Raw genomic sequence first — 17,352 nt, 5'->3', positions numbered from 1 at the left:
GTACTATCCCCAAATCCCACAGCCCACCTCCTGTGCCCCAGTTTCCCTCTAGGTCCCCCTAACCTTCAGCAGCACCGCTGGGGCCGTCTGGTCGGGGGGTCCCGGTGCTCTTTTTCCGCCGGTGCTTCTTCCGGTTGGAGTGGGGAGATGGGGGAGGCTCCAGCTTGGGGCTGGAACTGAGCACCTCAGCCGGGCCACTGGCTGGTGAGGGGAGAGTTGGAGAAGTGTGGGAAGAGGGAGGGAGGGGGGTGCGCAGAGCGCGAGACCTGCCTCGTGCCACTGGGAGCTCCACCCTGAACTGCGGCCGGCCGGACCACCCTGGGAGAGCCCCGGGAGGGGTCTGCCGGCCGGTCCCAATCCCAGAGCTTCCCCAGCCTTGAAGGAGGAGAAGGTGAAAGGAGAAGAGTGTGGGGAACTCGGATTAAAGGCAAGGAGGCATCGTCGGCTAGGGCGGCTAGGGCTTTGGCAGCCCGGAGGGGTGGAAGGCGGCCCAGGGAACTCACAGGGAGCTGAAGCCCCAGCAGCTCCGCACCAAATTTATCCTCAATCACACTCCCCGCTCCTCACAATTAATAGCAGAATTAGAAACAATCAGGGAGCTGCCTAATTACTGTCAATTAGAGCGCGCTAATCAAGCTCCCGTCTCCCACACCCCGCCCGGCGCTCACCACTAAATGTCAAACTTCATTAGAGGCAGACACGCTCCCTCCCTCCCTGCCTTCCTCCTTCCAGACTCAACAGAGGGGCCCCAGGCCGTCAGGACAGTGACTCTGGGAAGCGCCCTCAGCTCCCCTTCTCCAACCCTCCGTGGTCACTGCCCCCAGGGGCGCTTGCACTTGGAGTAGGAGGGGGGGGGAGATCCCCTGTGCTGTGAGCGCCCAGTTCCTTCCTGCCGTCAGAGCTCAGACGGGGGTTCGTGCTTCGAGGGGGATGGGAGCCTGTGAGGGGCTCCTGGGAGGCACGTGGGGAAAAGAGTTGATGGGCCTTGGGCCAGCCAGGCACTGCTGCCCCGCCTGAGGCAAAGTGGGAGGAACAGCTTTGCCTGGGCTTCTGCGGGGACAGGGAACACCCTGGACTGTCCTGCTTCCCTCACACCCTTACCTGGGAAAGGAGGGCAGCCCTGTGCCCATTTCCCTTTCAATCTGCAGAACTGCTGAGCTGTGACCGAAGGGTTAGGATACGGGTGAGAGAAATTGGGGGAGGAAAGGAGGGAAGGGCAGAGTGTGTGTGTGTGTGTGTGTGTGTGTGTGTGTGTGGTGGTGCTCACTGAAGAGGCGGGGAGAAGAAATAAGGGGAAGGGAGAGTCGGGATGTGAGCAAGGCACAAAAATGGACAAAAGGGGAAGAAAAGGAAGGAAAGTAGAAGGCGGGTGGGACGGCAGAGACAAGGCCGAATTTCTGACCAGCTACACAGGATGGGGCCTCAGCCTATCCAGCAGCAGGCCTGGGAAAACTGTCCGGATCCTGGATCCTACCTCTAGGAACCCCCTTCTCCGTGGTAGGAGAGTTGCCGCCTTCCAATCGCGTTCAAAGCCCCCAGCCTCCGACCTCCCTACTCCGCCGCCGCTTCCCTGTCCCCCCCGCGGTGAGGCTGATGAGCTGGCTGCGCAGGGGGCTGATGGGGATGCGGGAGGCACCACCGGCGCTGCCTGGGGACAGCGGTGGGTGGGCAGACAAGCTGCGGAGGGAAGGTCTCGGGCACCAGCCAGCCACAGGCAGGGCCCGGGGGCAGCAAAGGGGTAAACGGGCACGAAGTGGCCTTTGGTTGCTGGAGAAGGGAAGGGCTACAGCGTTTCTCAGACCACCCAGCGCTGGCCCCGCAGCGCTCTGCTGGGCCCCTCCCCTTGGCCTGGGCACCAACCCAACACAGCCTCCCAGGCTGCAGACGATGCCTGGCTGCCCTCCTCTGTGTCGCCGAACAGGGTCCTGCGTACCTGGGGGCAGGGCATCACTCCACTGGTCGGCGCTGGAAACGGAGCAGGAGCGCTGGTGCAGCCCCTCAGGGCGAGGGCCAGCCCAGGCCGGGCTGCTGGCCGGGTAGGGGGCACCTGGGGGTGGGGGGGGGGGGAAGGGTCAGACTGGGAAGGGAGGCTGGGGAAGGGGCACACAGACTTTCCTGAAAGTAGGGCTCAGGGCAGAACTTGCGAAATTCTAGCAGAATGTTGACCGAAAATGAGGGCTTTGCCAGGTACCGGGCCAGGCGTGTTGGAGACCCAGAGGCCTCACCCGGGCCCTCCACAGCTCGGGAGGCAGCTGGTCCCACGTTTCACACCCCTCTCCATGAAGAGCACGTCCGCCCCTGCCCGCTTCCTGTAGCCGGAAGAGCGGGGCACGGGGTACCCACACCCCCATGACCACGGTGCTCCTCGCCTGGCCACCGTCCCCGGCCCCCTTCCCCTCCTGACCGGGCCCCTGCACCCTGCATTCTAGTCCACACATGCCATTTGCTTTGCCTCAGCTTTGGTGCCATTCCGGCGAGAAATAAGTGTATCAAATTCAAGTAATTATGTCTAATTAGTATTAGTAATTATCCTGTTGGGCTGGAGAAAATTAATCTTTCGTTTCCCATCAGGGAGGAATGGCAGAGCCAAGGGGAACCAAAGGCTCAGGAGTCCAAGGCCAGGGCAGCAGGGCCTCCCATGCCCTCACAACTCCCGCCGGACTCCCTCGTCGCGGAGTCCCTCAAAGGGTTAGCGGGGACAGCCACGGGGCCTCCGCTGCCCTGTCACCTCAGGCCACCTAAGCATGGGGACTAAGGCCAGAGGGCAATGGCGACGGGAAGTCTGAGGACAGGTGGACCACGCCCGAGGTGTCGGAAAAGCAGAGGCGGCCGAGCGCTGGAGGTTAGTAAGGAGGCAGAGACAGGGCCCGGGCCGGACACGGTGGGAGAGCAAGCGTCAAAGTCAAGGCTTCCACCAGTCCCGGGAACACACGGGCGGAGTTTCTGGAAGCCGAGGGATGGGAAGCTCTGAGCTGAAGCCACTAGAAGGTAAAGAAACAGGCCAGACACCCCTCGTGCTCTGGGGACGGTGCGATGCCGCAAGGTGGAAGGCAAGTTTTGTGTTTCTCTTGTATTTGTCGTGAGGCAGGACCAGACGCTCAGTAAGTGCCTATTAATATACGTGTGGTGCCAACACTGCCTGCCGGTCTGCCCCACTCCCCGTCCCCTCGAGGCAACATGCCGGTACTTTCTCTTCACAATCCTGCCCCCCTGCCACTCTGGGCTGACAGCTCCCTGCAAACGGCCCTTCCCGGGGCACCCTCGCTCCCTGGCAGGAGACCCTCCAGGGCGGCATAGGCAGTTCCTAAATTCTCAGAGACCTCGCTTCCCCCTACCCCTCTCCTGCTCCCGTCCCCTCCTGGCTTCCAAATCTTACCCCTGCCTCGTCCCCAGCCCCACCCAAAGACATCACAGGCTCAACTTCCTCCCTGAGCCCCCCAACTCAAAACCCCCGAGGGAGGGAAAGTGCTTTCCCTTTTCTTTGTTAATTCTCCCCTCATTACGCCTGCAATCCCACAATCAGTGTGCACTGTAATTGTCGAATTTGATGCTAATGATTAATGAATTAAACATGGAGCCATCAATTAGTCCTCGGAGGATAATTCTGCATAAAGCAGCGGATAATGTAATTACAGTAACAAAGATAATGAGATGTTAACATCGCCCGGTGAGCGCGAGACATGTGTGAGTGTGCACGAGGTCGGTGTCGGCGTGCAGTGGAGGGGACGCAGGCTCGGGGAAATGCCCCGTCTGTGTGTTCTGGGGACGCCGGTGCTCGTGGGTGCCGGGGAATCGTGCAGGTGAGCGTGCGTGTCTCTCTCGTCCAGGCGCACCCCTCCCCAGGGGAAGGCTATCAGGGCCCAGGAATGTGACAGGACAGGGGGTCCCACTGTTTCCCTTTGAGGAAGCCGCCCAGCTTTCCCCTGGCCACCTGACTTCAAGGAAAGGCTCCCCACCTAGAGTCCTGACACTTCCTCATCCTCTGGTATGACAGGAGAACACCCCCCCCCCAAGCCCGATGAGAGGCTGCCCCGCATGGCCTCCGTGCAGCCCCGGAGCGCTTAGGGCCCTGGCTGATCCCCGGCCCTCCTTGCCCCTGCAGGCCAGTGATTTCCCAGCAGCCCTCACTTGGCTCTCCGGGCAGAGCACGTGGCCCGCCATTTCTGCCATTCAACCCTTCCCCTAGTGCACCCCTCCAGGGGGCTCTCGGCACCCCACCGTGATGGGCGGGTGCCGTTCTCACCCTTCCTTCCTTTCCTTCCTTCCCTCCTTCCTTCCCTCTCTTCCTTCCTTCCTTCCTTCCCTCCTTCCTTCCCTCCCTCCTTCCTTCCCTCCCTCCCTCCTTCCCTCCCTCCTTCCTTCCTTCCCTCCTTCCTTCCTTCCCTCCTTCCTTCCCTCTCTCCTTCCTTCCTTCCCTCCTTCCTTCCTTCCCTCCCTCCCTCCTTCCTTCCTTCCTTCCTTCCTTCCTTCCTTCCTTCCTTCCCTTAGTCTACTAGAGCTCCCCCTCTACACGGTCGAGGGCTTCCATCTGAGCTCGGGGTGGCTTGGGGAAGCGTGGCTTTTCGAGTCAGGCACGGTTAGGTTCAAACCCCAGCTCTACCACTTACTGTGGGATTTTACAGGCAAGTTTTTTTAAGCTCGCCGAGCCTTCTGTTTCCTCATCCGCAAAGCGGGGAGGATGACCTCCACTTCCCAGGGCTGCGAAACCACGGCCCGACAGGGTAGAGCTGCCGCGCTCGGCACCTGTCGATCGGCAGGTGGCAGTCCCTCCAGCCTGGTCAGCGGGGACTGAACAAATGCCACGGGGTGGGGGTGCCACGTGCCCACTTGCCCCAAACAAGGAGGACACGCAGGAGGCCACGGTCTGACCTCTGAACCCGGAGTCGCTCCTGCGGGCCTATCGGCATCCCGAGGGGGGCGGTTCTACGGGGTCTGTTTCGTCCGACTCCAGGGACTTAGTACCCACCCCTCCGTCCACTGAATGCCCGCAGCGGCCTAGTGCTGTGATACAGAAGCACCCCCTGGTCTCCCTGCCCTCTGGGGAACAGCACACCTGTGCCACTAAGAGCCACCCCCGGGACAGGGGCACCTCGCAGCAACTGGGAGGGCGGGAGAGTGTCGTGAGCAGCTGTTTCTGGGTCCAAGGACAAGGAGAGCCAATCATCTAGGACAACAGCAGGGCCCAGAGGCCAAGGTAGATCTGGGGCAAGGGGACTCGGTGCGGGCGGGACAGCAGCGTGGCTTAGGAGCCACAGAGGCCTTGGGAGGCACAAAGAGCCGGAGACAGAAAGGAACGTAAGCATCCTCCACCTGAACTCAGGGTACCATCTGGAGAGGTAAGAACCGGTCAAGGAAAAGCCGCCACGCCCCAAGTCCACACTCTCAGGCTCTAGTCCTTCTTCCCGCACCGCCAGACACACGGCAGAGTCGGCACGGCTTTCAGCTTCCCTCTAAACTCCGTCCTCTCTGAGCAAAGACCCTACCTCTCCCTGCAGCCCCACGGACGTTTGCCCGGGGCACCCCAGGGAGCTCTGCCCCCGTCCACCTCCCTCCCCGCCCACACGACACGCATGCCGGGGGTCCCACCGTCGCCAGCCTTGGCTCCAGACGAGGCCACGTGGTCCCAGGACCCCTGACGGCACCTGTCGGCAGGAGGCTGTCGGGCCCTATGCTCCATCTGCAAACCACCCGCCGGGCTGTACGCCGGCTGCTACCCCTGCCACCTCCGTGAGGGCAGCGTTTTGGCAAATGCACTTGGCCGAGCCGATCCTGAAGCATAACCCTGGGTGGCAGGCATGTCTGGGGCCCTGAGGACCCAGGCTGCGAAACAGGCCCCACAGCCGCCTACCTTTTTAGGCCTCCGTCGCCACACTCTCCACTCTTCTAGGGAAAGGAAGCAATGCTCTCCGTGTGCCCGCCAACCCCCCTCACCTTAGCAGCCACCTCACCTGTGCCCCCGCCCAGCTGCGTGTTACTCCGCTCCAAGGCCAGCCCGTTGGCCCGGGGGCTGGTGCCTGGGGCTGTGGCAGGCGTGGCTCGGGGCAGGCGCTTCCCTGGCACTTTCACTGTCGTCCGCAGCAGGTCGATCTCCTTGCCGTGGATGTTCTGCATGTAATCCTAAGGGCCATGTGGACAAAACAGACAAAGATTCATTAGGACGGGGCACTCCTCGGCAGCACTCGGTCTCTGACGCTGACCCGCCAACTCACAGGTCTTGCCCGCGCCGGAGGACACAGAAAGAGAGAGGAGAAAGCCCAAGTTCTAGAAAGCAGGACCGGGAAGCCCACCGATCTCCACCTCTGGACGACACCCGAGCGCAGCTCTGGGGGGACTCAGCCAGGAGCGGGGCAGTGTCCAGGGGGAAAGAAGGGCGTGGAGCAAGAGCTGAGGCGCGGGGCTCCTCGAGGAAAGACAGCGCAGGAGGTAACGCAAATGAGGCCAAACACCGGACCAAGGCGGAATTTAGGAAGAGAAGGCCCACTGGCCAGGAGAGGAACTGACAAACTCCCCAGGACACAGACGACTGGGTTGCTCCAGGCTCTGGGTGGCCAGCCACCGAGTACTTGGGCCCTGTTTCCAGAAGCTCCCGCCACCACCGGGGCCCAGGGAACTTTCAAAGCCTCGAACAGTCCCTCACTCCTTACAACAGTGCCTGACAATAAATATTTGTGAGCAGTCGAAAAGAAGCCTTTGATTCTTTTTGCCATTCTTAGGAATACAGAGACAGGTCCACGGTTTCACGGGTACCAGCGAAATAACAGTAACTGTTGTCATCACCACCTCACCTGCCCACTCCTACGCCCCGCTATTCCCTGCACTCTGGCCACAGCTTATATTTCCTGTATTTTCACAATGACATAGGAAGGGTGTTACCAGGGCCACTTTACAGTTGAAGAAACGGCTCACGAAGGTTAATCTGCCCAAGGTCACATGATCAGAAGGCGGCAGAACCAGACTCGGGCCCCGCCTTCGCAGATTCCCAAGGCAGTGCACTGAAGGCAGACTTCCGCGGCCCAGGAACTCCCCCCGACTTCAAGTCAGCACCCAAGGGGCCCCAGAAGGGGAGGAGTGGGGAGCAACCAGACAGTGAGAGCCGCTCCTTGCCCCCACCCATTCCCACCGTATGGCCACTGGCCTAAGAGTCCCGCGGTGGAGCCGCAACCTGGGGGCCACAGGGCAGAGCCCGGTCCCTGGCCTCTAGCTTCCTGCTTTAGACCCGAGCCTGGCCGGACCCGAGCTCTGCCCACCGCTTCTGGTCTCTCCTTCCAGACGGCCGACTCCCACTTCCTCGCTGCCGTCACCGGCAAGGCAAGGTCTGCAGCAGGTCCCAGCCTCACGTCCCCGGTGAAATGTGGCCAAAAAAACTCCTTCCAGGGAACAGGATCAGGCCGGTGGTGCCAGCTGGAGCTTTGATGGAATCCCACCGATCAGACTCCAACCTGCTCTTCTCCCCTCAGGAGCACCCTGGGGGGGCTTGGTACACAGAGTTTCCCTGAGACACGGTCTCCCTGTGGTTACAGCCCCCAGCCCCTCGTACCTTCACCCACTCTGGGACTTCAGACTTTCTGTCACCTGGCGGCTCTCCTGCCTTCTCACCCGTTAGCTTCAGGGAAAAGGGACCGTGTCCTCAGTTTTACTTTTCTTTTTTTTTTTAATGTTTCTTTATTTTTTGAGAGACAGAGACAGCATGAGCTGGGGAGGGGACAGAGAGAGAGGGGGAGCCACAGATTCCGAAGCAGGCTCCGAGCTGTCAGCACAGAGCCTGACACGGGGCTCGAACTCATGAACCACGAGATCGTGACCTGAGCTGAAGTCGGAGGCTCAAGCGACTGAGCCCCCCCAGGTGCCCCCGGTGTCCTCTGTTTTAAAGCGCAGGAGGGGAATGCTACCTTTTGGGAGACAAGGAAAAGGGAGGGGCTGACCAGGGGCTCGCAGCAGCCCCTGCTCTGGGAACGACCAAGACGTCGAGCGGAAAGCAGTCACGTGGCCCCAAGGAACCAAGAGAACATGCGAGTTTCCAGTTAGGAGGAGGGGCAAGAGAAAGGAAAGGGCGCCCGATACCAGGCTCCCGCCTCAGGCTGCTCCTCACTTCCGAGGTGGGTCATCAGGACAGGGGACCCCTGAGGGCCGTGGGAAGGAGGGGCGCCGCTGAGGCGAGCACCGTGGCCTCACCAGCGGCGGTGAGGCCCGGCCGGGCCTGTAGATGTCTTCTGTTCTCCATGAGGCTCGGACACCTTCACAGGCACACGGCCCTTCAGAAGGACAGAGGGGCCTCGTCAGGCACAGAAAAAGAGCGCCCCCCTGCCCCCCGCCGTGTGACCAGGGAGGAGCTCGCTTCCACGCAGCTCTGGGCTGCGTGCACCCCCTCCGGCCACCACCTGGTCCCCCATTAGGAACAGTGCCCGGTGCCCAGCACCCCCTGCTCCCAGGGGGTCGGCTTCAGGTCTCAGAACCACAGGACGACACTAGAGAAGTCAGGAGGAGCAGTCTTCACTCACGGGGGGACCCCTGTGACAACCTCTCACCCCCAGGGTTCTCTGTCGCCAGCGCTGAGCCACGCCACGGTGGCTGGGAGAGACGAACCCAGGAGCCCCCTTCCTGTCCCCCGCCCCGTGTCCCTTCTATGCTTCCACTTTTCAGCGAACGCAGCACGCCCATCTGGCCACGGCTGGCCCTGGGCTCTTGCTTTCAGCCCAGAGCCCAGCATCGGCCCGTCTCGAGCCCTCCTTGGTGGGAGCCCAGCGTCCACTCGGCTTCTGCACGCACCCGTCGCGGGTCCCCGCACAGAGTCTCACACCTCGGATTGGCTGCTCCAGACAACTGGCAACAGCTGGCTGGGCCGAAGACGCAGCTGCGGTCCCCCTCTTGGGGGAGGGGCTCGGGCTGCTCTAGTTCACAAGGAGGTCACAGCAGCTGCAACAGTTTTCAGGCCCCACGACGGCCCTGGGACGCCCAGGCTGGGACGTGGGAAAATCGGACCCCATGCCGAGGACAGAAGCTGCGCGGAGGGCCTCTGTTCTGGGCCCAGGGGCCAGAGACCAACCTGAGGGGCCCGGCCCCCCGCGGGCTCCCTGGCCACACCAGGGGGCGTGGCTAGTGGCGGGGCAGGCCTGCAGCCTCGCGCTAGGAGGCTAGGAGGCTAGGAGACGGGGCCCAGCCCAAGGACAGTGTGGTAAGGAGCGCAAGGAGCAGCAGCAGGGACAGGGACACGAGGGGCAGAGCAACAGCGTTTCCCTCCGTCAGCAGAACGGGGAGCTCGGCGGTGGCGGTGGCAGCGGCTGCTCAGGAGAGCGGTCACCACGGCTGCCTTTATTACCCACCATCAAACAGCAATTTCTTCCCCAGCCTCCTCGCTAATTACCCAGCCAGCGTTCTCATCTCGTTTTATTACTGGAATTAACAACGAGTTCAGAGCGTGGAAAGCTATTAAGATGTGTGATTAAGCCACATTCAATTAGTTTCTACAAACAATTTAATTGATGTTGCAGATAGAATTAACAGAAGGTGATTGTGTGAATGGCTCCGCTGGCTGCAAAATGGGGGAGGCTGTGGCGGGCTCTCTTGGGCCAGGCAAGGATCGGGCGTAAGGCTTGAGGCCTGCCCACCAGCCCTTCCTCTGTACGCCCTTCCAGTCCCTCCAGCCCCACTGGCCTCCGTCGGCAGGTGAGTCACCGGTACGGCCGCCCTCTGGTCCCTGAGACGGCAGCACCCTAGGCCCAGAGTAGTGCGCGTCCCTCTGGGGTTACCGGAAGGCCCCTCGGCCGCACGGCGCCCGAACAGGAGGGAACCTCCCGGGAGACAGGCCACCCTCGGCACGGGGATGGTGTCTGCTTCTGCGGTCAACTAAGACGCTTGCTCAGTTTGGGAAACACGGCAAAGGGGAGACGGAGGCAGGTAAGCCAGAAACACTTGAGAGCTGCAACCGAGGAAGGAAAGCAAGAAGCGAGGGGGGCGGACGGAGCGGGCGGCCTTAGCTAGGAGGAGACGCAAACCCCGGTCACGCGGCGGCACGTGACGACCCCTGATTTGGTCCTCACTCCGGCTTCCGTTTTGAAACCCGATTCGTGTCTGCTGAGTGAGAAAAGCAGCGCCCACAGGGCAGGGATGCTGCCATCTGCACAGCCCAGTCCCCCCCGGATGCTGGCGTGGGAGGAAGACATAGGTTTTGATCCCAGTGTCAATGGATGAAGAGCGGACACAGAGCCTGTGCTCTCAGAGGAGCCTTTCGCTCAACCTCTCCACGAGGTCCCGTGGCCCAGAGAACAAGAGGCCAGCAGGGCCGCCTGCCTCTTAGACTCACCTTGCAGGAAAGCAAGGAAAGGGCTGGAAGCCCCTGCCACCCAGATCCCATCCCAGGCCCCTGAACACACCAAGGAGCACAGAGCTCAACAGGCGAGGCGCTGGAAGGGACTCGGAGAAGCTCAGGCACCCATCCTGGCCCAGGCAGGCCCATGGGTTCCCTCCACCCTTCCTGACAACAGTCTAGGCAACACTTGCCCGGATGTTAACTCTCCGGGAACTTTCTCAGCCAGCCCCGAAGAGAGTTGCTCTTGGCACATGCAGAAAATTCCGGGTGATGCTCCGAGTCAAAGTCATGGGTCCAAGTATTAGCTCAGCCAGCGGCTGGGGGACCGATGATGATCCAGCCGGCCCCGCCAAGCTTCTGCTCTCTAATTGGTTGAGTGTAAAACCAGAGTTCTCGCGAGCCTTTACCTTCCCTTCCTAAACCCAAACCAAACACAGCACCCCACACATTCCTTTGTGTCCCGGGACCCCTCTATGGTCCCCCTCCCCCTTTCCGGGCTTCCTCCATTATCTGAGACATGGGGACAGGCTAAGGGGACAGACACAGCTAGGGCAGCACAAAGCAGAAACAACAGGTAAGGGTGCACAGAGGGGAACGCTAAGGCCACCCCCACACGGAGCGAGGACGGGTGTAGGGGGGACTAGGACGCTGCGGAGAGGCTAGTTCCCAGCTCCACTGGCAAGACGCCGCCTGAGGAGAGCGACTCCATCTCGCCTGGGGGCCGGGAGGACGGGGTGAAAATACAAGCAGCTGGGAGTTAGGAGCCAGGCTGGCCTAGGATTGGGCCTGGCTGGGAAACGCCGCAGCTCTGCTGTCTCTGTGCTACAGAGCCCTGTACCTGCAGGAGGCCCCGTGACTTTCTAGGACACCTGTGTCGCGCTGCCTCGCACGGGCTCAGCGGCAGGACCGGGTCCGCGTACGAGGCAAGGCGGCCGCTGGAGTAGGGGAGGGGATGGGGCTGAGGGGCCTCTACCAAGTCCCCAAGGCCACCTGGTGTGGCCCGTCCTCAACCCCCCAGTCTCCTGAGGCCGGCTCCCACCCTGTGGAGGGTGAGACGCTAGGAGGAAACGCTAAGTAGCGGCGTCCCCCGAGTTAAGGGGAACAGTTAGTGCCCGAGGAATCGGATACGGAGAAACCCAGGAGGGCGAGGCCGGGCTCCGGCCTGATGGGAAGCAGACCGCCCGCCCGCTCTTCCCGAGCCAGGCCTTCGCGCGTTTTCGTGCCTGGGCGGTGCCCTCGGGACCGGGTTACGGCCAGAACCGTGCATCCCCGGCGCCTCTTGGGTCGGGCCTCCCCGACACCTTGTGCAGATTCAGAGGCAGCCAAGGGACCCTCGGAGGCAGGCCCTGGGCTCCTGGGCCGGGGGTGGGGCCGGCCCGCGTGCTGTGCTTGAGGGGGTTCACGGGAGAACTCATTAGCCCCACAGTGGGGCGGTGACAGAGATGGATTCTGGTGACAGTTGTGTGCTGGAGCCACGCGGTGAGGGGAGGCGGGAGGCGGGAGGCGGGAAGGGTGGGAGAGCTGCCACGGGGGCCACTCTCCAGTCACCGCGCCCCCCCCCCCCCCCCCACACCGGGGCACAGGCCACACCCCCCCCAGACCCCTCTGCCCGCCACCATCGCCACCCCCACGCTCCCTTTCCTCGAGAGGACGCGTGCCAGCCTCCGCAGGCCCGGCTCAACTGCCCCCCGGCCCTCCATCACCCGAGGCCCGGGAACCCAGGGACTCCCCTGCTCGCGTGGCTCCCCAAGAGACAACTGGGCGGTGACACTGGCATCCCCAGCTTGAGCAATTCCAGGTAAGTGGGGCCCAACCGCACACAGCAGCCTCGCCTAGAGGCAGCCACCCCGGGGGCGAGTCTCCTCGCAAGGGCGCAGCCACAACTCAGACTTTAGAATGAAGGGCTCGGCCCCGGCCTCGGTCGCACAGGCGGTGTGGTTCCCAAGCCACCAAAGTGAGGCTCTTTCAGAAGGGCAGGTGCCTTTGAACCCACTGAGGCCTGCTTCCCTTCACTCGTGGAGTGAGCGCCCCCCCTCCAGTCGGGTCACTCTTTCTCGGGTCCCCAACCCCTCCCCCAGACTCACGTGCAGACTGGGGTGGTAGGTGAGCAGTCCGTTGTCACAGAGCGTCACGTACTTCTTCTTCCACTCCTTGTTCAGGGACTTGCCGCTCCGTTTCAGCAGGATGCCCTGAGGACAGAGGCGGGATCAGAGACAGGTGCCAGCCCTGCACATCGCGGGACCCGGAGAAGGGCACGGGGGCACTAGGGAACACCGTCCTCCATCGCCCGTCCTCCTGGGCCACTGTGCTCCTCTGAGCAGAGAGGCTGTAAAGGACCAGAGCCGACCTGGGGGAAGCCAGTTAGACGGGCCCTTCCACGGAACTCGGGCTTCCCTGACGGTTCACCAGCAAGCAGCCTGGGGGCCGCCCCCCTCCCCGGAGTCGTGGGGCCGCGTCAGCAGCAGGAGGCAGGGTTTCAGGTGGCCTCCTGGCAGTGACGCTCCTGCCCGTATCTCCAGGGGTGGGTGAATAGGGCAGAAATCCCCTAACCGCCCCCAGAATGTTCCAGACTCCCCAAGGCGCAGCCCCGGCCACAGAGCTCAGCAACCAAATTTCCCCTGCAAGCCTGTCCGTGTGTTTTGTTCACTGACACACCCTCAGCACCGTGACAGTGCTTGGGACACGGCAGACACTCGGCGAACGTCCGGTGGGTGGGTTGAGAGAAGCCAGCCGAGACCGTGGCCGCCAGAGATGCTGAAAGGGGAGGACGCCTGCAGAGAACTCCAAGAACGGCCCCCACCTTCCTCTAAGGACAACCCCTGAAGAGGCCCTCACCCGCCTCTGGCTCTCTCCTCGACACGACAGTCATCACAGGAGAATGAATGGCTGAGGAGAGGAGCGCGGGTCAGGGGAAGGACAGTACCACCAACAGGTCCCGGTGGCAGGTTCTGAGGACCAGCATCAACCGAAGGCAGGAGGGCCGACAAGAGGCAGTGCCGCCTGGAGATTCCCAGACAAAACTCCAAGGGGACAGCCACCAGGAGGGGGCTCAAGCAGGGAGTCAGGATCAGCAGCGGCCTAGGAGAGCAGGGGAAGCACCCGGAGCCCAACCGCAGTGGGCACCAGAGAGGAGGAGCTCAAAGATGTGGCCCTGATCACAAGGCCTTCTCCCTTAGGAATGGAGGGCCCTGCTCTCAGACAAGCAGGAAAACCGGGATTAAGAGATTCGAGTGTGGGGGTGCCTGGGGGCTCAGTCGGTTAAGCATCCAACTTTGGCTCAGGTCATGATCTCACGGTTCATGGGTTCGAGCCCCACGTCGGGCTCTGTGCTGACAGCACAAAGCCTGCCTGGCATATTCTCTCTCTCTGCTCCTCCCCTGCTTGCACGTGCTCTCTCATAATAAATAAACATTAAAAAAAAAAAAAAAGAGAGAGAGAGAGATTCAAGTATGAGGAAATAGTATCACCTATGGTTCTGGGGCCCAAAGGTGGAGGTTAACCCCAATTCTCTCACACCTCCTCTCTAAGCTCTTCCGGAGAGCAGGCTCAGTCCTAAAGGGAGGAGGTTAGCCAACAGGCGATTGGAATTTCCTGCCCGATCTACCTCCTCACGAGGGACCAAGATGGGGCTGAGAAAGTCTCCCACCTTTCAATACATCCCCACTAGCACTCCTTCCTTTCTCTCTTTCTTCCCGCCGCCCCCAAAAGGCAGATGCCGTTGCGGGGAGATTCAGTTGAGCGTCCGGGGCCATCTGAGGACACGCTCTACCACCTGGTCCCCCTCAGCACGACACCCTATCCTCACATGGAGCATCTGAAGACGAGTGGTATTAATGGGACCTTCACTGGAGTGGGTGGCTGGAACATTCCGGAAGGCAGTCAGGCCCCTGCCCAGGGGTCCATGAAGGAGCCTCAGTGACCTGCTTCTGGGCGTGGCATCCACCCCTCACAGCCAGGAACAAGGCAATGGTGAGCTGCTCCCCGTCCCCGGGCTGTGGACGACACCCACGAGAACCAACAGCCAGACTCTGGACAAGGCAGCCCCCAGTCTCACCCGGTGCCCTCAGGAAGCGCTGGGGGGACGGCAGCTCCCCTGCCCCTCCTCTCTCCTTCTTCCACACCTCCTCAGCCTCCGGTGGGAGAGTCCACGCCAGCCTCTGTTCTCAAATCCTCCCAGGCCCCGCCCTGGCCTCCCTCGCCTGACCCTTCCTCTCCATCATGGCCGAGCCCTTCCCTCCTGGGCCCGGTCCCAGCTCCGGGTCAGGTCGAGGGAAAGGGAAGCCAGACTCCGCCTCCCCTTCTGCCGCCAGCTAGCCCCTAACATCAAACAAGTGACCACCTGAGCCTCAGTTTCCACAGACAGATAGGGAGAGAGACTCACGTATGGAGGTTTCCTCCCTCTTCCCAGCACGGAATCAGGACTCAGGATGCCAAGGAGGGAGGCCCTTTTCTACCCAGAACTCTCTCCCCTCCTTCACCTGGGCCTCGGTCCGGGAGGAGCCACGGACCAGCGCTAATGAGCTCAGTGAGCTCACCGGCAGGGGTGTGGGAGGAGAGCCCGGCTTGATGGAGAAAAGCCGGCCAGGGCCTCAACCTGCCACCCACTCGTGCCTCCAGCCCGCCTCTCACCTGCCAGCCCGGCCCAGACGCAGAGCAGGCGGCAAAGGCTGGGCTAGCCGCACAGTGGATAGGCCTGCCTACCCAGCGCCTCCTTCCCTCTCGAGTCCTGCCTTCCGAGGAGGGAGACGAGCTACAGGGGTTCCTGCTCCCCTCCCTGGCCGGCCCGGCTGCGCACGGCGGAGCAGGAAGCAATCTGGGGCGGAATGGGAGCAGCGCAGAGGCGCCAGCCCCAGAGGACCCGTTCCGCCGCCGCCTCCCTCCCAGCTCCGCCAGCCGGCTTAATTGCGGAGTCCGGATTGATTGGGAATGCAAATGGCAACTGAAATGCAATCTCCACTCCCAGCAGGAGTGGGGGGGCGGGGAGGGGGAAGGAGTGGAATGGGGAGGAAGGGACCCGAGGGTGGGGAAGGGGCCAGAGCGCCCGGGGCGGGCAGCTGGAGGTTGGGGGAAGTCGCCTCGAGGATGAGCCCCTGGGGCTGGGAAACTAGAGCAGGGAGCACCCCCCCCCCAACCCCAGCGCAGGCACACCCTAACCGCCCCGAGACATCCCGCCACGAATCAGCCCCGAGACATCCCGCCACGAATCAGCGCTCAGGTTCCTTCCTGCAGGGCGTCCCTGAGGCTTAGTGGCCTCTTTCGGCCAAGTGGCCTAGTCGACCCCTTAGGCTGGCCAGGGGCTGGGCCCAAACCCCGGGTGCAAGTTCACAGGGCCTCACCCCCACCCCTCAGTTCTCCCCTCCCCTCTCTGTGGGGGATTCAGGGAACAGATACCTTGGCCCGTACCCCAAACAAGATGGAACCCCAAACAGGATGCAGGCATTTGAGACCACGTTTATCTCAGAGCAAAGGCCCTGGAGAAAGTGTTCTCTTGTATTTATTCAACGTTTGTGTGCGCGAATACACCCTCTCAGAATGCACCCGCCCCCAAAGCAGACAGTGACGGGCGTCAGTGGGACGCATCCATGGTGCCTGGCTCGCGCCCCCCCCCCCCCCAAGGAGGCGGTCGGTCTGCAGAGTCCCAGAGACACGGGATCACATCACCAACAGGTTTGTGGGGTCCGATTCTGCACCCAGACACACACACAGAGACACGTCTCTCTCAGCCACTCCACGTGGCCTCTCCGGAGGTGGCCCCACTAGACTGGTCTCTGCCAGGCCTCAGTGTGACGCTATTTCAGGGGAGGGCAGAGGCATTACGTGACGGGTAGTTCCCTGCCTTCTGGGACCCTGACGCTTCCAGGGGTCTCCATTCTAAATAACCTTCACTGTGGGGTCGGAATCTCACTCTCACATAGGAATTCTGGTCAGACTGCCCACGGGCCCCAGCAGGCCCAGCCTGGAGGACTAACCCGACCCCAGGGCCCGGGCCTGGCCAAGCTCTGGTGGTCTGGCCACACCAGTCTCCTCTGTGGTCAACACCTGACAGACAACGTGGCCCCCGTAGACACGGCGCATCTCACCACCAGCTCCCAAGATCCGCGCCGGGCCCAGCGACCAGCCAACCAAGTCACTGCCCCCAACCTCGTGGGCACCTCAGAGACGGACACCTCCTCGCTTCACCCCCATCCAGCTCAGCAGCTCAAGAACCCTGCTCGACACACCGCCATCTTTGCACAAGGACGCCCTCCATTGTTCAATGTCTTTTTCCAGCACAGGGACTGCTCTGGGGGCAGGTTGTCTAGTGGCCCAGCCCTGCCAGGCAGAGACTCAGAAAAAAAAGGGGGGCCAGGAGGGGGCAGCCCAACTCAGCTCCTCCTTTACCAGCAAACAGAGGCTCGTGTGGACAGAACTGCACCAATGAACCCAGGGTAGGACCAGCCCTCCCAGGGTACCCTTTTGTGAATTCCTTTTCTGGGACTGGGAGAGGTGGGCCAGGTCGCCCGGCTCCAGAAGCGCCAGCCCGCGCGGGCCAGCCGCTGAGGACGGCAGGTGGCTCTCTGCTGCCCCCCGGTGGTGGTGAGGAGGACACGGCCGAGCTCCCACCCGGTAGCCTCTCTTCCCAGGGGGTTTGCCCTCAGCAGGCGATCCGCTCTCCCGTTGAGGATTCAGGCCCGGCAGGGGCAGTGCTGGCCTTACAGTAACCAGCCCCCAGAGGCGCTGAACAGCGCCGCCCTCCAGCGTTTCCTGGGCCTCATCCCTCACCTCCACCGCTCTCTGGCCACAGGGGAAGGGACTGCTGACCTGTTTGATGGGGATGGCCCGACCGCTCCCGATGCTGTCCACCTTGCAGTCGGCGGCTTTCTTCTCCCTGTCCAAGTCGGCGCCCTTTCGAGACTGAAAGAGAAAAGAAGAGGCGTGTTAGAGGGGCGCAGGGCCCACGGGGGACAGCTGCCCGCCTGGACTCCCCAGCCCTCCCCTCCTCCCTCCTCCTGGGCAGGCCCTAGCAGTGGGGGCGGGGCCGGGGCGGCGGGACCGGGAAGGAACTG

General features: G+C 62.3%; 1 protein-coding gene across 4 annotated transcripts in view; it reads right to left on the bottom strand.

Moving 5' to 3' along the window:
• Window positions 1–17,352, bottom strand: part of AGAP3 (ArfGAP with GTPase domain, ankyrin repeat and PH domain 3) — a 55,265-nt gene that overhangs the window by 4,122 nt on the left and 33,791 nt on the right. For 2 of the 4 annotated variants that reach the window (XM_078437505.2, XM_060633425.3), the window contains exons 9-13: window positions 17,108–17,200; window positions 12,391–12,495; window positions 5,949–6,117; window positions 1,934–2,047; window positions 64–201 (exon numbers count right to left, since the gene is read on the bottom strand). In XM_078437505.2, the coding sequence (XP_078293631.1) occupies window positions 64–201; window positions 1,934–2,047; window positions 5,949–6,117; window positions 12,391–12,495; window positions 17,108–17,200 (619 nt within the window). The remainder of the gene's footprint in view (window positions 1–63; window positions 202–1,933; window positions 2,048–5,948; window positions 6,118–12,390; window positions 12,496–17,107; window positions 17,201–17,352) is intronic. The other 2 variants (XM_078437508.2, XM_060633426.3) reach the window with 1 other exon arrangement.

Source organism: Panthera onca, chromosome A2 (assembly GCF_046562875.1).
Source record: "Panthera onca isolate mPanOnc1 chromosome A2, mPanOnc1 haplotype 2, whole genome shotgun sequence".
NCBI lineage: Eukaryota > Metazoa > Chordata > Mammalia > Carnivora > Felidae > Panthera > Panthera onca.
The sequence above is the reverse complement of the archived record's forward strand: the minus strand, read 5'-3'. Positions and strand labels throughout refer to the sequence as shown.